Source organism: Vipera berus (genome assembly GCF_964194415.1).
Source record: "Vipera berus genome assembly, chromosome: 8".
NCBI lineage: Eukaryota > Metazoa > Chordata > Lepidosauria > Squamata > Viperidae > Vipera > Vipera berus.
Genome location: NC_138211.1, coordinates 18,249,332 through 18,275,820, shown reverse-complemented (window position 1 = coordinate 18,275,820; position 26,489 = coordinate 18,249,332). Strand labels below are relative to the sequence as shown.

The window sequence follows — 26,489 nt, the reverse complement described above, 5'->3', positions numbered from 1 at the left end:
CACCCAGACATTAGGAAGAAACATTATTTTTTATTCTGGTTTTTTTTCTTCTTCTGTGCTTTCTGTCTGGCCTCAATCTGTTACCAATTAATGTCTTACTATACTTGCTGCACCACAAGATGCAATGATACCCAGTAATAAATGGTCAAAAGGGATTTTGATAAATTCATGGGGAAGATGCCAAAGACTAATACTCACCCCAGATTCAATGGCAGTTGTCATTCATCCTAGCTGTCAGAAGACGAATGAAGTATGAAGAGGTGCCTTCTGCTTGGGGTCTTCTGGATGATCCCTGTTGAAGGCCTTCTCTGATACTCTTAGATATTTTAAAATATTCTGATTACTCTGACTACTTTGCAGTTGGACTTTGAATTTTCCTCAGTCCTTTTACGGTATATAACTTATTTCCAAAGGAATGCACAATGGCACACCACATGTCAAAAATGATTGTGATTACTTGAAAGATAATTTCATGCAAATAAAAGGAGAACAAGCTGTGGATTATAGAAGGATTCTTCACTTGAGCACATAACAGAAAGGTAGGGACTAAGTTAAGAGGCTTCTCTCTAAGCAAAATTAAGCCAATATTTAAGATGACTCGCATTGACTGCTGGAACTGGAGGAAATACACCAAGATACAGCAGAAAGCTAAAAGGTTATTGGATCCCATCAGGGAATTATTATCCTTTGGTGACTGAAAAATAGAAAATCCATCTAGACAGCACAAGAGACACTCCCGCCCCTTAGCTGTTACAGAATTTAAGAACAGCAAAGAAGCATTTTATCCTCCCCAACCGAACTTCTGCCACATCCTTCAGGATCTCTGCCTACATTAAATTACCTCCCATTCCTGCTTTTCATCAAATCATCCTACTAAGCTTTGACTTGCCTGCTAAAGTTCTCCACTGCTGCTAAGGAACACAAAACTCACCCCACCACTTCAGATTCCTAGCAATGTTCTTTCTCGTGGCTTTATTCACCGCACCGTACTCCGTATAAACCATGCTTTTAACGACATGGAAAATTGGGATAAACCTAGTTACTGCATATAAACAGGGAGCAAACCCATACTCACAAGTACCAATGGTATTACCTAGTCAGGTAATGAAACTGTCAGGCAAGCAAATAACCAACCTCAAGAGCACCAAGGAGTCCACAGTTCAACCCGGAGCTGCACATATTCCTACTGAAACCTAGGAATTTTACAGTACTGGCCTAACAGTTGGTAACTTTAAGCCAGTCTGTAACTTTAGACCTGCCGTTCAATTTATCAAAATAAGACAGCAGACTTCAGGTCCACAAGCCTTATTCCAATATTTGAAGGGGTGCCACAAAGAAGAGGGATTCAACCTATTTTCCAAAGAACTCGAAGACAGGACAAGAAACAATGGGTGGAAACTAATCAAGGAGAGAAGCAACCTAGAACTAAGGAGAAATTTCCTGACAGCGAGAACAATTAATCAGTGGAACAACTTGCCTTCATAAGTCAGGGGTGCTCCATCACTGGAGGCTTTTAAGAAGCACTGGACAGCCACCTGTCTGAAATGGTAGTCTCCTGACTGAGCAGGGGGTTGGACTAGAAGATCTTCAGGGTCCCTTCCAACTCTGATATTCTGTGTTTTATGTCTACTTTAAGCTACTCTCCCTAGTTCCCATAGGATCATTATCTAAAGCAGGAGCCTTCCTTCTTGCTCAGAACTGAAGAAGGTACACGAGAAGAGAAAATTATTCAATGCCCCTTTTTGTTCTCTGCTGCTTTTCCCACTAAACACTGGTGGCTGTTTGGTGTGGAAATGGGATGCATGAAAAGCATTTCAGAAACAAGATTTTAATTTCACCAAGTTTCCCTAACCAAGCTTTACTGACATTAAGCTGCTTTTTGTAATGGACCCATCTCACGGTGTCATCATCATTAAAAAAAATATCTCAATAGACCTGCTAAATTTTATGTTTAAAAAAGCGTTTTAAAAAATTCTCACGGACATTTTGTAAAGGGTTAATGTACATATTTTTAAAACACACACACACACACTCCCAAGTTAATGAAATTTCACTGGATACACTATGCTGCTGGAGATGTTTACAATACTATGCATGCTTTGTTCATGGTTTACAGTAGTAAAATTTATGTATCATACTGTAAACACATTTTAAGAAGTCTTTGCAATATTTTTGTGGGGTACGGATCCTTCAAATATGTTATCTTCTAATATTTCTTGATGCGTGTTAATTCACAGTACTGCAAAAAAATCATCTGAAAGAAGACTTCAAGAAGACTTCAAGAAGCCCAGGTGTGTGGTAGATCCAAAATGAAAAACGTTCAACTGCTACAAAATGGGACAATTGCTACCTTTCAAAGTATGAAAGATAATAATAATAATAATAATAATAATAATAATAATAATAATAATAAGTAGTAGTAGTAGTAGTAGTAGTAGTAGTAGTAGTAGTAGTAGTAGTTGGAAGGGACCTTGGAGGACATCTAGTCCAACCCGCTGCTCAGGCAGGAAACCCTATACCAGGGGTCAGCAACCTGAAACAGTGAAAGAGTCACTCGGAACCGGTTCCCTCACAAAAGGAAAAACGGGGAGCTGCAAAAAATGTGTGCGCATGCACGTACATGCACGCATGTGCAGAACAGGGTTTGACTGAAGAGTGGAGCAAGGCAAGATATGCACCTACCCTGCATATTTGAATTGATTGAACTTTTTTAGTCCCTTTTTTTTTGGACTGCACATGCCAGAGGACTGGGAGCCGCAGGAGACGGCTGAAAGAGCCGCATGCGGCTCTGGAGCCGCGGGTTGCAGACCTGTGCCCTATACCATTTCATACAAATGGCTATCCAGTCTCTTCTTAAAAACCGCTAGTGTTGGAGCATTCACAGCTTCTGGAGGCAGGTTGTTCCACCGGTTAATTGTTCTAATTGTCAGGAAGTTTCTCCTTAGTTCTAGGTTGCTTCTCTCCTTGACTAGTTTCCATCCGTTGCTTCTTGTCCTGCTTTCAGGTGCTTTGGAGAATAGCTTGACTCCCTCTTCTTTGGGGCAGCCCCTGAGATATTGGAACACTGCTATCATGTCATGTCAGCGATTGTGTTCTGTAGAACTATCAATAAATTCACAATATCAATACATTATCAATAGTATTCACAAAGCAACACTCAAGAAGATTTTTGTGGCAGTATTTCCGCCCACCTCACAAAGTCACGCATTTAGGTGTATAAATAGGATTTTAAGCTTTCACACACCTCCCCTTGCAATTCCACTGGCCGTGACAAACCAGTCATCTGAGGGCCTTTTTCATGCACCGAATGTCAGCTGACCTTTCCATTCTGCAGTAATATGCTTCAATTTCTTAGCCAGCTTTTCAGTAAAAAAGGAAATTATTCTTTTTGAAGCGGTTGGTAGCAAAAAGAAGACATCTCCAAACATTCGTGAGTCCCTGCAAAAACAGCAAGCTATTCTTACAGCTGTCGAGACAAATAGAACAAGAATCACAACTTTTCAACCTAAGCATCTAGTTGAGCCCGAACAGAGAAAACTACCTGCTGTTAATCTTTGACATTGGGCATACACTAATAAAACATAGATATGTGAGAAGTCACAATAAGAAATCCCATTAGTTGTATGGCTGCCTTCTCGCTTTAGGTGGCTTACAAAAAAGGATTAACACCCTTATTAATGTGTTTATTTAATCATAAAACTCTAGTATTTCCCAAAAGATTTTTTGAAGCTTGGCTCTAAAACCCTATACAAAATTACTTCTTTTACAGACGCTACTCTGTGCATTCTCTCCAAAGTTTACCCAAAAGCTATTAAATTCACTGCTGTCTAGCCAAGGGGGGGTGGGGGAAAATCAAAGATAGGTGCTTCAGGTAAAGTCAGAACCTGTCTGAGAAAGAAACATTTATTTTTATTCAACGAGAAACCACTTCAGCTTTGCTTGATTGTACCTCCGCATGCAAGGAACACTAGAATATGCTATTGGCTCCCTTCATACTTGGGTTTGCAATACCACTTATTGACTGCCCCAAAGACAGGCCATCATATAAATTGCAGGCGCAGAACAGTGAAACAGCTTTCTGTGTTCTGTCCTGGTTCTGTCAACTCTTGTTTCTCTTTTGCTGCCAAGCACCATCCGTAGCTGTTTGAGAAACCTGGTCTCTGCAGTACATTCCTTCCCTAACACCCCTTTGTGAGAGCACTCTAACACCGCAGTGTAACTAAAGCCTAACAAACATAGTTCCACCTTTGGTAGTTATACTACATAACTTTGCATGTAATTTCATGCCTTATTCTTCTGATTTACATTTTAGTTTTTCTTCTATTCTTTACTACAGTATTTCCTCCAACAATCAGGTACTTTGATTTTGGTATATTTCTCTGTGTATGTTTCAACTACTTAGCTGGTTTTCAAAGAATTTGTTGCATGTGCAGTTTACTAAGCACAAAAGAGTGCGCTTAAAAATGTAATCTGAGCTAGTCTTCTGGGAAGATGTGATTGTAACGAAAGTCTTGGCTCTTTAGAACTACAAAAAAAGTTTGCATTTTTATCTATAATCATGAGTATAGACTACTAGGGCCATAGTTATGGGAAGGAGGAAACACATGATTCTAGGTGAGCCTCAAAATTGTAACCAAATAATTTAACCAATTAATGAGAGCTACTGTATATGCATGGTATACATTAAAAGGAGATCAAACTGAGAGTTTCCAATGTTAGTTAACCTAAGTGAAACTTCTGACTTTAAGCTACGCCTAGTCATTTCAAGTATAGAGTTGAATGTCACTCTAGATTTTCTCAACCTAGTATAGGAAATTATGCCCTTTGGTAAGTGAATTTATGAGGATTAAATCTACTATATACTGGTATTTACTTTTATTTCAGACATAGTGCTTTTGGAAAACAGCTTGGGTATTTTCCCCCCTGAACTTGCTATAACTAAAGCCACAAAAGATACAATGGAAGAAGATCCAATTATTGCATTTCCAGTTTTTTTAATCCTTAAAAGCAACTGCAGGAAAAACCACTTTGCTGGAGGCTGTAGCAGTAGGAAAAAATTAACAGCTTTTGTCTCCTTTATGCTTTTCTAAAGTTATTTACTTGGGATGTGAAGTGAGGGCATATAAGATGCTAACCCAATGTAGGGGTCTTCAGGGATTCTTTTTAAGCTTTGAAAGATCTGGCACTGGGATAAACTATCAACCAATAATTTATAATCATGCTATCCAGATAAATGGATTTCAGGTTTTGCATCTTAAATCCTGTCAAGATAGAAACAGACAGAGCAGCACATATTTTCACAGAAGAACAAATATTTATAGGTAAAGTGTTATAATTATCAGTGTGGTAAATTGTAAGGAAAACAATTATAATATAGTACTAATATATAAGAATTATTTCATGTTTGTTTTAATGTCTTAATTATTTACCATAAGTGGCCATGTTGGGTCCCTGAGACTTAGCGCACAACTGAAGTGGCCTGTAAGCCTAACTAAGTAAAGACATCATTTGAAATACGGTAATGAGAACTAATTGGATTGAAGAGGCATTTACTACTGTAAACAGCAGTTTTGTCCTCTCAAGCCCAGCAAGACTGACAAACTCAGGAAATAATCATTTAGGTTTCTAGAAAGATCTTTCCTGCTGGTAAGCTAATGGAATAGAATACTGAAAGCCTTTTGAACTATTTCCCCAGATCAACTTATATCTAGCATTAAGACTCTGATTCTCTCTTTTCAGATTTCCCCCCTCTTCTGGAGCAAGGAACCTTTTCTCTAACAGTCCACTTCCCTCCTTTTGTTGACTGTAACAATGTTTATTGATTGATTTTGTATTCCATCTTTATTTTTTTACAAACTACCCAAGCCCTTCCAACATATCCAACACATCTTTCTCCCCCTATTTTCTTCACAACAATAATCCTGTGAGGTGGGTTAGGCTGAGAGAAAGTCCAAAGTCACCCAGTCGGCTTTAATCCTTCACGTTCCTGGATCTGTCAGACATTCCAGCACATCCACTTTGGCCAAACCAAACTATTTGTTGTTGTTAGTTGCAAAGTCGTGTCCGACCCATCGCGACCCCATGGACAACGTTCCTCCGGGCCTTCCTGTCCTCTACCATCTTCTGGAGTCCCTTTAAGCTCACGCCTACTGCTTCAGTGACTCCATCCAGCCACCTCCTTCTCTGTCGTCTCCTTCTTCTCTTGCCCTCAGCCTTTCCCAGCATTAGGCTCTTCTCCAGTGAGTCCTTCCTTCTCATTAGGTGGCCAAAGTATTTGAAACCAAACTATAAAACTAAATAATCCGAGAAAGAGAGCTAAGTAGTGTGGAATCTTATTCTATTTTGACTCCAAAGCCAGCACTGTTCATACGCCACTCCCATGCATGACTTCAAGAAACATTCTCTTGTAGTGTATGGTTTCCGTTACCTCAGCATACTTAAGCTGTCTACTCCACCCTCTCTTCCACACGCCTTTTCCTTGAGGAAGGGATTTAAGTCATGTGTCACCTAAATTACTTTTGTGTCGCATCAATGAGAAACCCTAGTCTAGTTGAACAACAGATGACAGATGAAGCCTTCCTATGCTTTGTTCTTTTTTCCAATAGTGGTATTAAGATGATAGCCTTGTGGAAGATGTGGCTGCTTTCATGATTCTGATGGGCACTTTGCCTTGCACACCCTAAAAACATACTCTATAGTAGAGAATGTGATGCACATGGCAACAGCTTAGCTAATGTACCAAACAAATAATTTAAGAAAAGCAGAATTCAAAAAGTTGTTTTCAGACTGATACTGATACTTTTAAGTAAGTTTATCTCCCATCACCAATTCATACAATCTTCTCATACAACAGCAATGTCACACTGCTGCATCACTGAGGCAAATACATAGCCACATCTGTTGTGCAAACAGTACTAATCAAGCATGCATGTCATTTCCTTTATGAACATCATTACTAATTGCTTTGTGTTTGATACTGAGAAGCAAAATTCATTATGAATAGAGACATTAATATAATATATGAAGCTAAGATTTGCCAAGTTGAGATCACTGAATAAAAAGCCACGTACCTAATTCTACCTTCCACAAACTAGGTTTTTACAGAATTTATACTCCAATATTGCAATTAGCATACTCTGTGTCAGGATGACAAAAGTCTAGGGAAGGCCTTTACATTGCTAAGCCATAATCTCCTTATTTATTGAAAACCCTCCAAACCAGTTAGATTCATATAAACATAAACCAACCAAACTCTCATACACTGTGGCTTCATGCAATATATAAATTCACATTTTCACCCAAGCCTTTCTACAGCTTGTCTATGAATTACACTACAGTAGTTATACTTCCCCATTGACTTTGCTTGTCAGAAAGCTGCAAAAGATGAACACATGACATCGGGACACTGCAACATTCATAAATATGAGTCAGTTACCAAGCATCTGAATTTTGATCACATGACCTTGGAGATGCTGCAATGGTTGTGTGAAAAATGGTCATAAATCAGTGCCGTTGTGACCTTGGTCACTAAATGAACAGTTGAAAGTTGAAGACTACCTGTGATAGTACTGGAACTTCTTATCCATTCCTCATAGTTCTTTTCCTCAGAGATTGCCTTTGTCCATAACCTTTATATAAAATATTTAAATGACATCTTTGCTCCAGCAGTTACAGAGACTTAGTATTCCATTACAATTGTCAGTCTACCTGCCTAAGAGTAAATAGAGCAAGGATACTGGGGTAAACTCACATCGAAGTTACTAGATAGTACTTCTAAAGTCTTGTAAATAGACTTTCATGGACTTCAATTTATCAGTAAAATTTTAAAAAAACCACCATTATATCTAGGTTTTTTTCCCATGGAGAATTTCTAATCTTTGCACTTTCTCTTCTTCTTAAGAGCTGATGGTTAGGGTGAGAGTTAGGGTTAAACAAATCACCTGTGATTTTAAACAAATCACAGATTACTGTACAGTCTTAGGGGCTTCTGCTGATATGTTTTTTCTAGGAAAAGTTAAATTGGAAACAATATTTCCTATATGATATCTCGGTACAAGTACAGATGCTGTTTTCAGGCCCAAGCCTCTCAAGATGGCAATTAAAATGCACTAAAAAGGACTTCCTGAGATCAGAGGCAAGTTGCGCTAAAGGTAGGAAGCTTCTGTGTACTGCACTTAAAAATAGTCCCCTTGGATGTTTTGTAATCAGACGGGAGAACTTTCTCCCTTTTGATATATGAATACTGTCCTAACATTTATTTATAAAAGCTAAATGTCTTTTAAGTTTACTTAAATATTATTGCACCCTATGTTAGAGATACAGATGTAAACTGTAACATGTTTTTTATCAACTGGAAAGCCAGTCATTTGAGTTTACGTATGCATACACACACATATTTCCCATTATTTGGTCTGAGAAACAACATCCCAACTCCCCCACTCCCAAATTTATGGAATTTTACATAACCGAGTAAGTCTTCCCCATGACAAACATCTTTTAAAAAGAAGATTTTAAAGAAGCAGTTTTCTTATACACCGTCAGACTTTACAACCTAGAAAAGTTTGCTGTTACTTTTTCTTAATTCCTGGCACTTTGAATTAGAATGTCTTGTTGAATTTGGGCCAGTAGATTCAGCATTTTCGTATCAGAAGAAAAGAAGAACTTTTAGAAATTGTAAGCCATGTATGTCAAAAGCAGGATAAATAAGCCATGCCAATATTTCCTTTGAAATCTCTTTGAAAGAAACATTTCGTCATCATTCTGAAAAGCTATTTTGTCCCCTTGAATCTCTTTCCATGGCTAGACTTCACAGTTCTTCATTTACTAGCTCTCTCTATCTGAATTTACTGCCACAAGATATACAGAAAACAGGTACCTTACTTCGAAGAACCACAATGGGCATGAGTCACGGGGATTCCTTCCAAGACACAATGGACAAATTCCAAAAAACTGTATTCCAGGCTCTGTGTATTAATTTATGATAGGCTTCTTCCGAGGACTTCTAGTTGAGGACATTAGGATTGTATAATTGAGCTGGATATTATCTTGGCAACTAAATCAGCATTTGCCAGGCTAACATATGCCAGGAGCAGAACATTTAAAGAGAAAATCGGCAGGCAAAGAAGGCTTGCTTTATCCTTGCAGATTCCTGATCATTCCACTATTTCTCTTTCAGAAAAAAAACCTAATACCTAGTTTTAGCCATTGGCATAAGAAAGAAAACACAGCAGTGTGCAGAAGTCACAGCACGGAACCCTAAAACGTCTCCTCCCACACACTGAGTCTCTCCTATGAGATTTTCTCTCTTGCCACATTAATTCCACAGTGATGGAATAAATAAGCCAGTAAGTAGCCCAAGGACATATGGCTTTCACACCTCAGCAGAGATCTGAACTCAAATCTTCCTGATTTACCATTCTCTAAAGCAAAACAATCCCGGGGGAAATCTATGTAGTCACAAACAACTTGAAGAGGGATAATCAATCAAACCAAATCACTGGAACTAGAAATTGCACCAAACTTACTCTGCAATAGCACTGGGATCTGTTGCTCTATGTCAGGGCTAGGCAACCTTGGCTCTTTTATGACTCATGGACTTCAACTCCCAGAATTCCTGAGCCAGCTTGGCTGGCTCAGGAATTCTGGGAGTTGAAGTCCATGAGTCATAAAAGAGCCAAGGTTGCCTACCCCTGCGTCTATGTTTTAAACAGCCTAATGATTGCATGCATGTCTTGATCACTTTACTTACATACTTCCTCTAGAGACTTTTAAAATCTTCATTCTAATATGCGATACTCATGGGAAGTTTGCAGGACTTTCACAACTTTCTAAATTATGAAGTAAGAACATTTTCCTTGCTTTCCTAGCATCTTGGATGTGCCTAGCACAACCACCAACCTCCTGACTTAGTCATCAACAGTGGGTTAAAAAAAAAAACCTTGCTGGTTATTTGAAATAATAAGAGAGGAAAGCTTGAAGTAGCTGATTGATAGAACCTACAGCAGTGATGGTGAACCTTTTAGAGACCGAGTGCCCAAACCGCAATTCAAAACCCACTTATTTATCGCAAAGTGCCAGGGGCACATCAGCATTGTGGTGCCCTCAGGGGGGCAGGGAGGCACCTCTGAGTGCTGCCTCTGGCACGCAAAAACCAGGGGTGGAAAAATGGGCCACCGTGCTGCAAGGAGTAAAAATGGTCGCCGTTGCGCCGCAGGGTGCAGATACAAGGCGCTGCACCACGCAAGAACGGGGCAGGGCTAGTGAGTATCACGCAGGCACTAGCCTTGCCCCATTTGCAGTGCATGCATACTCGCGGCCCCGTGCGCGCACGCATGCATGTCAAATGCTTTCCCCACCCTTTTCTTCCAGTCCACCAATCGACAATGGTTGGTGACCTCTGCTCTACCACCTCTACTTGAGCTGGCTAGTTGGCCACTTTGCCTCCTTTGTGCTGGGCAGGACTCCTGCTCCAGGCAACGGTGGTTGCCTGATGGACCTGCTGCTGGAGGCAGCGTGCGTGCCAACAGAGAGGGCTCTGAGTGCTGCCTCTGGCACACGTGCCATAGGTTCGCCACCACTGACCTACAGTATATCAGCACTTTATAAGCTACACTAATTATGCAGCATTCCAGATACAGTTTCTATAAACTACTTGTATTATATCCTGTACAATGAAGCCTCCCTGAAAGTCCTTCAAATTAGTAGTTTCTTCTGCAGCACCTGACATATTTCACCTAAAAAAGGGGAAGAGCCTAAAAATACTAATTTATGACATTGCAGCCATATACAGCAGCCAGATCTCTAAAACCAAATTACATATTCAAACACAGGAAGTGAGTGGTTAAAAAGAAAACATAGTAATGACAAAGAATCTTTTGTTTGGTTTTTTTAAAAAAAATACATAGCTCTCCTATTTTCTATAGGTAACTGAAGCCATTTGTAAAATATTTATATACTGTAGATTACGTGTGAAAACTGAACTGTGAATCAACTAATAAACCACAATGTAGTATTCTATGTCTTTATAAACATAACTGGTCATATAAAAAGTCATTTTAAAATGAGGCCACTTTACAGCACCTGCAGTGGAATAGAACATAAATAAAAGACTAATAATTTCCTTGCCATAAACCAGACAAATGACAGTTTTAAATTTCCAGTGTCCTACATCCTGTGCATACATTATTCCCCACCTGATGCCCTACAGATGTGTTAGGACAAACTATTAAAATGTTTATGCAGCAAGCCATTTGTTGAATGAAAAAATTTCTTCCTATGCATCATCAGATGCATCTGCCTAACCTAACCAAGAGAACTATAATTTTCCAAATAGAGAATTTACATTTACGCTTAACATTCCTTTTGCAAATTCTTCCCCATCACTGAAAAAAGCTAAACAAATGCATTCAAAAACATTCCTATCAGAACAATATTCAGAATAAAACTAAGCATCCCACAAATTTGCTCTATTTCCTGATAAATATGGACACAGCACTAAATTAGAGCTTTTAACTATCTTTCCACTGTTGAAATTCATTTTTTTTAACACTAAGCCTTTCCATCGCTGATGAGTAGGGGTTTGGATGAAAATTCCCAGAATTCTCAATGAATACCATCACTGAGAATCTGGGAGTTGCCGATACAACCCCTTGCTTGATACCAGCTTAGTGGACTATGACTTCACATCTGAAGCTTTAATGTCTTTTATACAATCCACAAATATTCCAAAACCAATTAACTAATTCATTATCATGCTTAATTCCTACTCTTTTACAAGGAGACACACATAGGACTGACTTTATTTTACAAGTAAATCCTCTGAAGTAGGTTAAGGCTTAGACTTATTGATTGGCACCATTCCCTGTCTCATCAGTTAAAGTGTCCTCCTACAGTTGCCCCAGATTTTCAGACATCTAATTCTAGGAAGCCTGCAAAGGAACATTTAAATTCAATCTGGGTATACAGGAGTGAGCATCATAGGCTAATGTAGCAAATTTCAGAATAAAAAATGATTGCTATGAACTGAAATCCAATTGCTTCATCATCTAAATGAGACAGGTGTTAATAAGGAAAGAATTATATTATAGGTTATTCAATTCTTAAAGTCTACAGTTTGGATGACATGATATGCTGCTAAGACTCTTTTGACCAGACTTTGTTCTGGAATATTTCCTGATTTCTATAGATACTCATGTTACTTTGGATTACATTCTATAATTTGGAAATTAAAAGATGAGGAAGTGCAATTTTTTAATTAGCAAAAATTATTAAAAATTATACGTTAGAAAGACACTCATACTGTATTATGCAACAGTCTGATGGACTTTGTATCAGTAGACATCTTGAAGAGCTATATAGAAAAATGTTTCTTAAAGTGATTTAAATTAATTTTGTGTACATGCACATGCATGTATATCTAGTAAAAATTAGTTTAGACTAGTATGGAAGGGAAATGTTTTTAATGAATTTCTTTATTTCTTCTTCCTTTCCTTTTCTCTTTGTATATAAAACAAAAAATAAACCTAGCAGCTGAAAAAGAAATACAGTAGCTTTGTCAATTTCCACTGCAGCTGGGTGTATTCATCTGATATTAGTTGTGATATTAGTGCTTTCTGCATTCATATTAAAATTATATTCAACTTTACAAATGAGTCTTTTCTGTTCCTGAATTTCTTCTGCTACAGACTACATACAGGTAACATCAAAACACTGCCTTCTATCTAATGTTTGGATTGCCAGATATTTTAGTGCCAAATTTATAAGAATTGTATGAAGGATGTGGAAGCAATTCTGTTTAAGAATTGCATTGCCAAGAATCCCCTTAAAGATGCTCTTTAAGGTAATTCATTGCTTTAAAAATGATGCCAACAAATTACTGCTTCTCAGTAAGTAAATGCAATGGTTGGCATGAATGATTGGTTCTAAGAATATTGGATGGATGTGAATGAGCAGTTTCAATAAAGATTATGAATAACACAATAATAATATTTAATATTTAATATTTAATAGCACAGATATATTTATTCAAATAGATTTTCCTCTAATCTCATATTGGCCATAGTATAGCAAATAAATACAGCAAATTATCTTAGAATTATTTAAGACAGGGGTGTCAAACTGCCGGCCTCAGGGCCAGATGCATCATAGCGAAACTGCCCCCACCCCATTGCCGGCAATGGCAAAAAAGTCGTGACACATCGCAACACATCACGTGACGTTGCAACTTTGACCCCTGATTTAAGAGAAGAAATCAAGCTCCAATTTCCAGTATAATGACTTGACTGAAATCACCTTGCTAATCAGTGGCAAAAGAGTAGAAGGGTCAGGAAACTAAGATTCATTTATAGCTGTTTCATACAGTGATATATTTATCTAGCAGAATTTCTCTCTACAATACCCTATTTTTTACACGAGAGGTATTAATAATTCATTTGCCAAATGCTTTTCTAAATTTGTTTTACCATATGCATTAAAATTATATTCCACAATTTATGAATTTTACAAATATAAAACAATCTACATGCATTGAAATAATGTATTTAACAATTTAGGAATTTTGTTTTCTTCATTTTTCTTTTGAAGAATCTGGAGCAATGAATAAGGTACCTTTCCCACATCCAGCTTGTGAATTTTCAAAAGTTAACTTGGTGGTGAGTTGGGGACTGCCCAAAATCTCCCAATGAATGGTTTTTTGGAGTTAGTGCTTCATAGGTCAATGTATCACTCCAGTATAGTGGATATATTATAGCTCAAAACTTTGTATCTAAACTCTTCCAAAAACAATGAACATAGCAATAAGTATTCTAGCACAGTATTAGCCATTGTAATATACACACACGTACACAAGGATCTCCAAAACTTCATATATTACTAAGCTATAACTTGTTCAACAATGGTTAACTGTATAAACTACAACTGCATTTAATTAAACCAAATATACTCCATCATACTTTATAAACTATACCAAGAGGCATCCTAAATAATTTAGTCAGCTTTTTAATTATGTTTTAACTATCTCTTTCTACATAATTAAGACAAATAAAAAGCAAGTTCAAAGCAGGTATTTCTCCCACATCTACTCTGAGCATTAATAACAAGAAGAGTATTAACCTTAATACTATTACTGAGAAACCACAAGCACAATTTTTCAAATATAAACACACATTGACGAAGGGAAATCAAAGAGAGAAATAAAATGTTCTAATTGAATGTAGAGGAATGGAAGAATGAAAAAATAATAATATAGTTTTGGAAGTCTTCTGTGACTTCAGAAAATCTCAAGGCCACGGAACCAGTGAATGGTTTCATATAATGAAGCTAAATCGTGTTTGGCTCAGAACATATTGCAATCCAATTACTGTTATTTATAAATTATGATTTGACTTAGCACAATACGTAAATCCAGCTACTGGGGACCACTTAAAAAAACATGGTAAAAAGCAAACTACAGTGCATCACAATATGAAAGCAGCAGAATTTTTCAATATACCATTCAGAAGACATATCCATATCAAGCTGCAAAGTACACAATACAATGTAACACTTCAGATTGGGAATACTGTAGAACAGGCATGTTAAACTGCCGGCCCACGGGCCGGATGCATCATACTGAAATCGCGCCCACCCCATTGCCAGCAATGAGGGAAAAGTCACGATACATCGTGCGACGTCATGTGACATCACGAGTTTGACATGCCTGCTGTAGAATAACAGAAAAAAATGGAGAACAGCTCTTACAAAGTAATTTGGCACATGTCTAGTAACACCTGCTGCAGAATAAAATGAAATAATTGATTGGTCATAATATATGAATCCATCCAATTTCTGAATTTCTGTAATTTAACTAGGTGCTGATTATCTAAACAAAATATGATGTATAGGTACAGTTAAATTCACAATCTAAGACTGGCAGAAACTCAATAATCCTAATTAAGGGTTTAAGAATTATTCAGGTAACATCTAAGAATATAGACAATCTCAAGAAGAGTGGGATTCTTTTGTAAAATTAGAGTTCAGGTCTGATAAATTAAATATTTCCAGATACTGAAGAAGTCCTTTAGGTATCGCTCCAAGGGCTCCCATTTTGCCTGGGTTTTAATAAGTGTTCAACTTCAATCTATGTCTCAATATTTTGTAATTTCTCCAATTGATTTTCCTGAATTCTAGCATCATCTGGAATAGGAACATCAATGAACCAGACTTTCTCCTTTTCATTATTATATCAAGCATGTAATGAAAAAGATGCCTGTTTGGATCTTAAAATCTCATAAAGTCTTTTATTCCCCGTTGACAACTATGTGAAGTCACAGCTTCCAGTGTTTTAACTGGTGTGTCCTTCAGACACATAAAGTTCTTCCCCCAAACCTATTGTGCTGTAATTTATTGGCATAGGATATGTGTAGCTCCAAGCAGTGTGGCCTTTTGGAATTGATAGATGGACATTTTGTCAATGCGCAGATTCCCTCAGTGCCATCTAAGATATTTGGATGGGATAAACCAATAATAATTAAATGTATAAGACAATTCATTCCCCAGTAACAAGTATGATATACTATAGCCAATAAGGTAAATCATCACTGCAAAAGCCTCTCCTTAAGCTAACATGTTCTCAGAATAACAGAGTTGGAAGGGACTTTGGAGATCTTCTAGTCCAAACCCCTGCTCAAGCAGGAGACCCTATACCAGGGGTAGGCAACCTCGGCTCTTTTATGACTCATGGACTTCAACTCCCAAAATTCCTGAGCCAGCATAGCTGGCTCAGGAATTCTGGGAGTTGAAGTCCATGAGTCATAAAAGAGCCGAGGTTGCCTACCCCTGCCCTATACCATTTCAGATGAATGGCTGTCCAGTCTCTTTCTAAAAGCCTCCAGTGATGGAGCACTCATAGCTTTTGAAGGACCAGCTTATTGTTCTGTCAGGAAATTTCTTAGTTCTAGATTGCTTCTCTTCTTGATTAGTTTCTAACCATTGCTTCTTCTCAATTAACTTGGAAACGTTCTTATTATTTCTACTATCTCCAGTTTTTTTTTAATGGTGCGTGCCCTTTCAGGTCCATAATATGACTGGGGAGGGGTGTTTTCCCTCAGCCATTAAATACACAATCCAAACAACCAAATCAGGAGTCAGAGACGACTTAGTTGTAGCATAACTTTAGGCCATAGTAAAGTCTTTGGGGATTGAGGGGTCTTGATCACACCATTCTCCCATACTGATCATCTGGTTAATTTCACTTCAGGAAGAGAGGAAAGACCCCAGATAGCCTACAAACACAATACCTCACACCTAACTTTCCCGTCAGCGGATATATGTTTCTCCCTTTCAAAATTCATACTTTGCTTAGTGCTACCCTACCTTCCTATATCACTTTAATCAGATTCACCAGGTTTCAATAGATGATTAACTGACTTCCTAAAGGAAACCCTTGCATACAACCTCTGAACAGCTCTAAGGGACCACCCACAAGAGAAGGTCAGGATCAATGTCACCTCTCAATGAGCTGTCACCCCCCAAGACGTTTCTGTTCTCCTATACAGAATTTTTACAGGGAGCCATTGACTCACAACAGATCGTTTGGTGACCGTTCCAAGTTAAGACAGCACCCCCAAAAAGTGACTTCTGACCGTTTTTCACACTAAATGACCATGGAAGCATCCCCATGGTCACCTGATCCAAATTCAGAGGCTTGGCAGCTGACTCATATTATGACAGCTGCTCTGTCCCAGGGTCACCTGAGCACCTTCTGTGACCTTCTGACAAGGTAAGAAAGTTGGGGAAGCCAGATCCCCTTAACAACCACGTTATGAACAGCTGCAGCGATTCCCTTAACAACCGTGGCAGGGAAAGTCGCCAATGAGGCAAAGCTCACTTAGCAAAGGTTTCACTTAGCAGCAGCAGCAGCATTGGGCTCCACTGTGGACGTAAGTGGAAGACTACCTGTACTTGAATTGCAGACGCTTTTGCACGGAATCCTCTCGTCCCCTCCTATCTACCACCCTTGCCACCACTGCCTAACTAAGCCAGGGGTCTTCAAACCTGGCCCTTTGATGACTTGTGGACTTCAACTCCCAGAATTTATTCTGGGAGTTGAAGTCCACAAGTCATCAAGGGGCCAGGTTTGAAGCCCCCTGGCCTAAGCCTATGAAAAAGGGCTCCCACCAAAGGGCCCCTGGAGATTCTCAGTCATCCAGGTCACGGCTGTCTTTCAGGCCTCTGAAACCCCCCTAGCAAAAGCACCAGAATCTCAGCAGCCTGGCTAACCCTCACCACCCTCTTAATCCGATCCAGGGACACTTCGCCATCCCATCCTCCCTTCTGGCTCCTCTCTTCCCTCCAGGAGGAGGAGGAGGAGGAGGAGGAGGGCAGGAGCATCTTTCCTTCCCCTTCCTCAAAATTACCGGCCACTTTCCACTCCCCACCCCACCCAACCCCACTATTTGGGGGGGCTGATTTCCCACCCCGGCCGGCCAGCCAGGCAGGCAGCAGCAGCATCCTTCCTTGCCCGACCACGAGAAGAGGCCAGAATTAGCTTCCCACCCCCACATCTGCGGGCTCGGTGGCTCCTGCAAATCCTCCCGGCCGCAGGAAAGAAGATCCGCCTGCCTTGCTCCCAACCCAGCCCCGCAGCCGCCCGGGATTCCAGAGGCCATCATCCCCAGCCGGCACGGGCGGCGCTGCTGCGGGAGGAAGGAGGAGGAGGAGGAGGAGGAAAGCTGCTGCTGGCTGCCCCGGCCCAAGGAGACGCTTCCGCCGCGGCGGGAGACCACGCGGTTGCCCCTCGCTGACGGGGAGGCCGCTCAGAAAACCGCCGCCTAAAATGGGGCCCGTCCGCCGCAGGGGGAGCCCCCCCTTCCCCCCCTCGCCCGGCTCACCTTTCACGAGGCGCTCCGTCGTGGACAGCTTGGTGCTCTGGCCGCGGCCGGACATGATCCGGCTGTCCCGTCGGCTCCCGGGACTTTCCTGCCTCCCCGCGGGAGGGGCCGGGACTCCAACGGCAGCAGGGGCTGAGCAGGCCCGGGCGGCGGGGATGGGGAGGGCCGCGGCGGAGGCGCAACAAGCGGGGGAATCCTCTCACGCAGCCCGGACGGCGGCGGCGGCGGCGGCGGCTCTCTCCACCCCAGCCCCCCCCCGCGCCTGGCCGCTACTGCGCCTGCGCCCGCGTCGTTCCGCGCTTCCCCCCACCCCCCCACCCCCTTCTACGGCACACAAGGCGCAAGCTGTCAAGGCCGCCGTCTCTGGGCTTCCAGGGCGCAGGCGCAAATCGCTCCCTTTACCCGGCTGAGCCGGTCTCCGCCCTCCCCCCCCGCCTTCGGCTTTGCGCTGGCGCCCGGGGAAGCTAGCTTTAGCCCGCCTTAAAGAGGCCGCCCCGCGCTTTCTGATTGGCTCCCGTCACGCCTGCGCGCGCCGAGGAGAAGACAAGCCCCAGGCGTCGACCGCCCCTCGCTTCGCTTCCCCTCGGTCACGTGCTCCATCTGCGGGCAATGGGGGTTCCCCGTCTCCTCTTTCCTCGCCGCCATTTTGATGGGGAAGGAGGGTTGCTAGGAGACGGGCAGGTAGTGCCTGATCTGGGCCGGCGAGAAGAAAGAGGCTGCCTCGCCGTCCGGGGACGGAGCGGAGGAGCCTCTTCTTGGGAGCGCTTCGCCTTCGCCTTCCCCGCCCCCCTTATGGCCTCAAGGGGGTCTGTCCTCGCCCAAAAAACTGGAGCGCGTCCCTGGGGTCCTGCTTTCCTGCCCCTCTGGATGCCACCCCCCCACACACTGCCTTCCCTCTCGCGCACAGACGGATCCAGAGCCCCCTCCACGTCACGGAGGCGTTGGAGTTGTAGGGCAGGGGTCCTCAAACTTGGCCACTTTTAAGACTTGTGGACTTCAACTCCCAGAATTCCCCAGCCGGGCTGGGGGATTTTGGGAGTTGAAATCCACAAGTCTTAAAGTGGCCAAGTTTGAGGACCCCTCTTGTAGAGGGTAGAGGGGCCCTGCGTGCTTCAGGGGCTGGCCATGGGCTTAGCATCAGGTTGAGAAGCCCCCCCCCCAGGGTGGCTTTTGCAATAACGATCTTAGGGTTGCCCATCTGGAAAAGGGCTGCCCTCCCCCCCCATCCCCATCTGTCCTTGCTGGCTGCCAGGTATAATTCCTAGCAACCCCACGGAAGTGGCATCTGCCCAAACGGGCGCTGGCTTAGCCGAAGCTTTCGCGCCTGCAGTAGATGCCAAGGCTTTGAGCCTGCAGTTGCTGCTGCTTTTCAGACCCTATCACCAGACCGTTATCTTCCCTTTCCAAAATGATCCACTGGAGCATCCCTAATGTCACTACTACTCAGTTCTGATATTATTTCTGATGCAATCTTTTTAACCTTTCAAATTTCCTCCATGCTTTCTCTGCAGAAGGTAGGGTTGCCCGTGGTTACAAGGATGAAAATGGAACCCTCCTCTCGTGGGTTGTCATTTTTATTTTATTTTTATTTTTTTAACCTTAGAACTGAGCATCTTTTTAGACTTTGCTGGGCCAGTCGCCTTGGAAGTCTATTGGCTTGATAAATGTAAGAAACGTTATAGGCAGAAATCCTACAAATCTGCTTGAAATCAGTTTTTTTTCTTTGTCAAAGAAGGAGAGGCTTCATATTTAAATTTAAGGAAAGCAGTCTATACTTTTACAAGAAGCAAAATGTTTTTGGGGAAAATCTATAATAGATATGTTTAATGCATTATACATGTACAGAAAACTTAAGAATCTGTGTCAAATTGACTGTCATTTCATAGGCTGCAGGCAGCAAGGTTTATTTTAAGACATTTTAAAATATATTTTGGGAAGTGCTGCTTTGAAAATAGATCTCAAACCCAGAAAATATATAGCCACTGACTGCATATTGTTGCATATCATTTATTAACTAGTTTGTGGAGTACTATATTGTATAAAATCAGTACACCAGCAGCTTATTCCATTTATCATATATAATCCACTGCTTAGGATATGAATGAGTTGTCCTTTTAGAGCTGGACACTGCAGTTCTTTAAGAGGGTGGCTTCAGAGTTCCAGGGGATGTAGCTGATGTTGCACATCTGAAGCACAAGCAAAAATTTTCTGTTCTTTAGATGGGGGTAATGATTACACAATATAGCCTAATATAGCCTGGAAATAGAAGGAAGGAGTGTTTAGATACATTCACTACCTTGCGTTATCTATAAAAATATTAAAGAAATAAAAAAGTGGGGAATTTGATAGTTGAAAATTGCCAATTTGCAGCTGAATTGGCAACATAAACCTGAGGCTTGTAAAACTGATACATCATTGTTTTGTTCGCAGATTGATCCTTACTTGTAACAAAGTAAACTGTTTCATTTTGCTTATCAGTGGAATGTGCTCAGAGACAGTAACCCAAGTGCAGCGAGGAGAGGAAAAATCCAGCAAAATGTTTTTGAGGTATTTAAGTTGTGGGCTTTAATATGTACGTGATGAATTGATTAATAATTCTCCTGTATATAAAATATTTGGAGACATTCTGATTAGTGCAGGTTCGAGTCCCACCAGGCTCAAGGTTGACTCAGCCTTCCATCCTTCCGAGGTAGGTAAAATGAGGACCCAGATTGTTGGGGGCAATTAAGCTGACTTTGTAATAATGCCGCTTGGGGTGTGTGTGAAAGCCCTAATAAGCAGGCATATACATAGAATGAAGGCTACTGCTAAGCACATTGATTTGTGCTTAGATTGTAAGCCGCCCTGAGTCTTCGAAGAAGGGCGGGATATAAATGGGATTAAAAAAAAAGTTTGCAAGCTTAACATCCTCATCTCAGCAAGCAGCAATACTTAGCCAAACTTGGATGATCTCAACAAACTAAACAGTATAATCTGGGTTAGTACTTGGACGTGATACTACTAGGGATTGAAGTCTAGGTAGGTAGTTGGAAAAAAAATGGAAGAAAGCAGTGACAAACCACTTCAATATTATTGCCCAACCACCAGGGCAGGTGTCTTCTGTTGGAGGAGTCAAGCTTGACTCAAAAGTGATTTTTTTTCCAGTTTTTCCAGGACCCATTGAACAGAAAAGGAGGATGTTCTTAATGTTGATGCCACAAGGTATGTTTTGTTCAGATGAAAAGTATCAGGAATCAGAAAGATCTTCAGGTTTAGAAGACTTAATTCTACTTTGGTAAAAGTAAAATAGTTTCAACCATATCATCCTCAAGGCAAAACTCACAGTATTTGAAAGTGGGAAACAGAAAGTAAAGTCTTTATGTAGATAAGTAAATAATTTAATATTTTGTTAACAGCTATTTTTTTTTTAAAAAATGTTTTATCTAGCAGCTGGAAAGCTTGAAGTATCAAAGGTAAAACCCCTGTATGAAGTTGCATAAAACAGGTACTTCTCACAAGCTTACTGGATTTTTCTCCATCTTTCCTGATGAAGACTTCCTGAAAAGTTTTGCACATTGTTTTCTAAACCTTCAGTCATTACTTTTGTATAATTTGAAAGGACGTGTAGTTCATTGAGAGAAAATTAAAAATCACTTAGAGCAAGTTGGCATTCGATGCACAATATTTTAACCAGTTTGATATAAAAAATGTTACTTTTCTTTTAAAAAAAATACATAGGTTTTAAATAATATACATGGCTGCCATCTTCTGTTTTAAAAGTAAAACTACATCTAAAGTTAAAAGGTCAATGTTGAACAAAGAAATAGACAATTAAACCGCCACTATATTGTTCAAACATTTACAACAAGGTTGCTTGTCCTTGGTTAGTCCTGAGTTCAAAGGGCTCCTGCTCCAGGATGCTCCTTGATTGCTCTTGTCCTCCTCCATGTTATCACTTTGTGTAATAGACTGCCTTTCCAGCTCTCTTCCCACATTACCTATCACCTAGCAATATTTTATTAAAAAAGCAAACCTGGGGATGCAAAAAACTGAAAGTGACCTTGCATTTAATTACTGTATGCATAATTATATGTATGGCATCAACCCACTGAGTAAACAAGGCCACCATCTAAGATTCTCACCCATGAATTCCACAGCTAATAGAGGGCACTGGGGTAGATAGAGACTAGGAAAAGAAGTCCTAGCCATTTGCCATTTAAACAATATCAAGTTTAAAGCTACTTATAGAATGCATTCCGTTTATTGCCTTTTGCTGTTTTACTGAATAATTGTATTTTTAATTACACATCTAACCCTCATGACACCTCTTAGACTAAAAGCAAATCGGAAAATACAATTTCTTACAGAACTTGTTTTGTTCAAGACTCTCTGCTCTGCTCTCTCAAAATAGATCACTACAGCATATTTTTTCCTTTGTAATAAAACTTTTTAAAAGGCGTCAAAACATGAAGGATATTTCCTTCCAGATTCATGCTGGGAGTAAAAAAATACAATTCAGTTGTCATAATAGAAGTTTATTTTTACAAATAACAAGTCACATGACATAATTTATATTCTTTGTTTCGACAAGTATTCTTACAACACCTGAATTATTTAAATACTGAGATAGGGGGGAAACCCCAATTTTCCAAGTGTCATAAATTAAAATCCAAAACAATATTTGCTTACAATTGGTCAGTTTTGCTTTTTCCTTGTCACTGGATAAGCACTTCTGGCATAAACTACAGAAATGGTATCTTCTTTGCACATTCTTACAAATATCCATAGTGCAGTTGCACACAGTGTAGTCCCCAACCTCCTTACAGCCTTTAATATGATGTCTACAAGCTTTGCCCACTGAATTCAGTAGACCCAACTGCACATCCAATCTGCCAGACACCATTTCAGATAACCGTTTGAACTGTCAAACTAAATTGATGCTCCTTTGTCTGAGTGAACTTAGCTCCACATCAAAAGGAAACTCATATTTAAGTACAGTAATTGTATTAAATAGCTAGATGCTTATTTAGAACAGGAATTTGTATCGCTGTAGTGAAGGTAATGGAAAAGACAACAGGAATCTCTCCTATTTACTTAATTTTATCTTCAAATTTTGAAGTGTAGACATTGATCTGGCTGTCAGAATTTAGAGCAGCTGCAGGAACGTTCCCTTGGCCAGAGATTCACCACCTCCTTATAATTCTGGGAAGACTGATGTATTCAAACAGCTAGTCCCTAAGCAGAAGTTAGGAAGTGATGCCACAAGAACTACATCATATTGCATCAATCTTCTTTCAAGTAAAAAACAAAATCACACAGTACAAGACTAGACTGTTCAATTTTGGCCTTTTTAGAAGCAAAGAAGAATCATTTTGATATATTTGTAACATGCTGAGGATGAAACTAGCCAAAGTAACACAAGAGCGAAATGGGGGATCCCCAGCTCAGGCTAATTTGGTCACAATTACATTTAAAAGCTTTTTCTATATGGACTGTTATTTATTTATTTACTAATTTATATAGCTGCTCATGTCACAAAACAAGTGACTCTGGGAGATGTAAAGCAAAACTAAATACCTAAAACAATTATCATTGTTAAAAATTTCAACAACAAAGCTTAAGAAAAATAGTAGGCAGGCAAAGAGATATTATTAATAATAACGGAGACGCCTCATTAGCTGACCAGTCTCCTGGGCTCCCCAGGCCTCCTGACAACCAAGTCTTGATGGAACATTGGAAGCTCAGAAATATGGAACCAACTTCATGCCAGGATGGACATTATGCCACCATATGTGCGCCACAGCAGAAAAGGTCCACCACCTATGGCAGGGTATGCCAACCTTGGCAACTTCTGAACTTCAAGCCATTGGGCTGGCTGGGCAATTCTGGGAGTTGAAGTCCCCAGGTCTTAAAGTTGGCCCTGGCCTGGGGCCTGCCAAATGCAGTTCCCAAGACAATGGAATCTCTAAATGCCCTCTCCGCTTCCTCTGCTGGGACAGACAGATGTAACTGAGGAGAGGTGGTCACGTGCCATGTAGGGCTTTAAAGGTCAACATCAGCACCTTGAATTGGACAACCTGGGAATCAGTGCGTCCTGTTAAGCAGAATATGTAATATGTGTCCTCCCAGAATATAGATAAGATGCTTTTAAGAATGATAATGCGGCAACAGAGAGAAAACTAAAGGTAACTACTGGACAAAGTGAACCAGGTGCCTGTCGGCAACGTAGACTAACTCAAGGTAACAGTGATGATTTGATCAAGCAGCATATTCAGCCTCTATTCAAAATAGCAATAAGGGTCATGCAGAGTAGTAAACATGGCAGTTTCTGTTTATCATAGCCATATTAGGTCAAATGAAAGATGCTACTGGGGCTCCTCTAAATGTAACACAGCACTTTACAATATAGTTTAGTGAGGAAATTCAATGCCTCTTTAGCAGCATTTCACTTTATGCATCTCACCTAAGGACCTCAAATTTCTAGGCGTGCTTAAAGATTGTTCTTTTACAGGACTTGCAGAAAAGGCTAAACAGTAGATTTTATAAGGTTATATTTGAAAAACTCCTGCACAACCATTTGAATGCACTGCATTTTGAAAACATCCATTGCATTAAATTGGAGGCTAATAGCTAGCTATCATCATTATATTCCATAGGGGCTTGAATTGCAAGCATCTCAGAGTGACTGATTCCTCTTATCTGAGCAGGCTACTGCAATCAACCATTTAAGAGCCAAAGTTAAGCAAAACATCCTAATTATTCACAATGGCATATATAATCTTATAAAATGGTGAGCAAGTGATATGGGTTGAGTTGGTAATCTGCACAAAGTTTAGCTTCATCCTCCACTGTTGCTCCAATGGGTCTCCCATCTTTTCCTTTTAAGAAGACTTGTGTATAAATCGAAATTATATGCATAGCATCCCTAAGCATAGCCCGAAGAAGCAACATGAAGACTGTGAAAACCACCAGCTGAATTTTCAGTAGGTTTAGGAGGTATAGATTAGACTTCCCAGAACAGCTTTCCACTTGATCCTTATCTTAAACCAATGAGAAAAAGATAGATCTGCCATACTCACACAATTAACTCAATCATAGCTGCCAATGCCAAGTTACATGGATCATCCTGAAGTACTACATACTTTTCTGTTACACTTTATTGAAAAGAGTAAACTAATTTATGTTAGGCAGATGTGGACCCCAGGTTGATGCAACCAGTTTTTTTTCATACAATCTATGAGAGAAGGAAGAGACACAGAAAGCTGAGAGCTTCTGAACAGATCAAATTTGATTATGCAAAAGAATGTCTTTGTGGATCCCACTCTAATTGCGAAGTATAGATAAAGAAATGTCTTTGGGATTTGCTACCTCCGTATTCAAGTCCCATCTGATGCTCCATTGGTGCTCCAAAGGAAAGGGGAATCTGTACAACTTATCCATAATATAGAACGGAATTATTCAGATGCATGGAGATGCTGCAAAGTTTGGCTTAAAAAGTTATTTCCCTAGCTTTACTGAAAAGAACTGAGTTTCCTTTTGCTGATACGAGCATAACAGTTTTAAATGTTTAAAGAGGATCTGTGACGTGAATAATGTGCTACACACTTAAGCTGACAGGCTTGATCTTATCAATATGATAATACATCAGTTCACCTAGTGACTCTGGGAAATTTAATCCTGCAATAAATCTCTCCAGCAAATTCTCCAAATCTAGGCTTCATTTCCATAAACAATCCCGAGACCTTCACACCAGCCAGAGGATGCAATTCAACTACTTAATACATCATTTCTTTCCAGATATAAATAGACTCCACATTGGCCAGATTTATCCTACACAAAATCAACTTGCAAAGTAGCAGCTGTGTGGGCCAGCCTTTGTGTGAATCTTCTGAAGGAAATTTAAAAAAGGAGACGTTAAAGGGAAGGCTGAAAAAGATGCACTTTTGAAAACAAAGAGGGGAAGGGGGCACTGAAAGGAGTCCAAAATGTATCTTCCAGGATGGTCTTTCTTTTTTTTTCTTTCTTAGAGTCCTAAATACTTTATATATAACAATGCCATTTGAATAAAGGAATTTTAAGTCAAATTGTCTCCACGTACATTCCTACGCAAACTAGAGCCAACTGCATCAATTGGTATGAGTTTTCAATATAACAGGTTATTTCATATTTAGATGGTGTACGTGCCACAAAAAGCACTTATCCTTTCTCACACATGTGATTTAGAAGAACCCAGAATCACAGGATGGAAGAGACCTCAGAGGTCTTCTAGTCCAACCCATGCTTAAGGTCGATTTCTCCCAAAGAGTTACAGCTCTCTAATTTGCTATAATTTTTAATTCTGGTTTTCCAGCAGCCAACTAAATTTGGAGTCACTCCAACCAACCAATTAAATGACCCAAAATGGATGCAGGGCTTAAAATTTAAAATATCACAGTCCTTAGTAAGTGGGGGGGTGGGGGGTGGGAAAAAGGCATCCTGCTAGCCAATTTGCTGGTATTTGTGTAACTTAAAGGGATGTGCACCAAGCTATTCGTGCCCAAGAAGGAAGCAAGAATAACACAGCAGAAAATTAGAAGCCTTTCTTCATCGATTCCATGAAAATGTGGGGGGAGGGGGAGGGAGAAAGGGGGGTAGTAGGGAGAG

The 26,489-nt window shown here is 40.3% G+C and overlaps 1 protein-coding gene and 1 long non-coding RNA gene across 7 annotated transcripts in view; one reads left to right on the top strand and one right to left on the bottom strand.

The window, feature by feature from the left end:
- The window catches only part of PPP3CC (protein phosphatase 3 catalytic subunit gamma), a 69,652-nt gene extending 51,508 nt beyond the window's left edge, over positions 1-18,144 (bottom strand). For 2 of the 5 annotated variants that reach the window (XM_081333487.1, XM_081333488.1), the window contains exon 1: positions 17,868-18,144. In XM_081333487.1, the coding sequence (XP_081189613.1) occupies positions 17,868-17,922 (55 nt within the window). In that variant the 5' untranslated portion in view covers positions 17,923-18,144. Of the gene's footprint in view, positions 1-198; positions 464-17,867 lie in introns of those variants that run through there. The other 3 variants (XM_081333486.1, XM_081333485.1, XM_081333489.1) reach the window with 2 other exon arrangements.
- An 867-nt stretch (positions 18,145-19,011) lies between these two features.
- Positions 19,012-21,494, top strand: LOC308671723. 2 transcript variants are annotated; one of them, XR_014027282.1, is made up of 4 exons: positions 19,012-19,533; positions 20,298-20,414; positions 21,012-21,068; positions 21,294-21,494. It is a non-coding gene; the product is annotated as an uncharacterized lncRNA (long non-coding RNA). The 2 variants fall into 2 exon arrangements; XR_014027283.1 differs by having other exon boundaries at positions 21,297-21,308.
- The last annotated feature ends 4,995 nt before the right edge of the window (positions 21,495-26,489 follow it).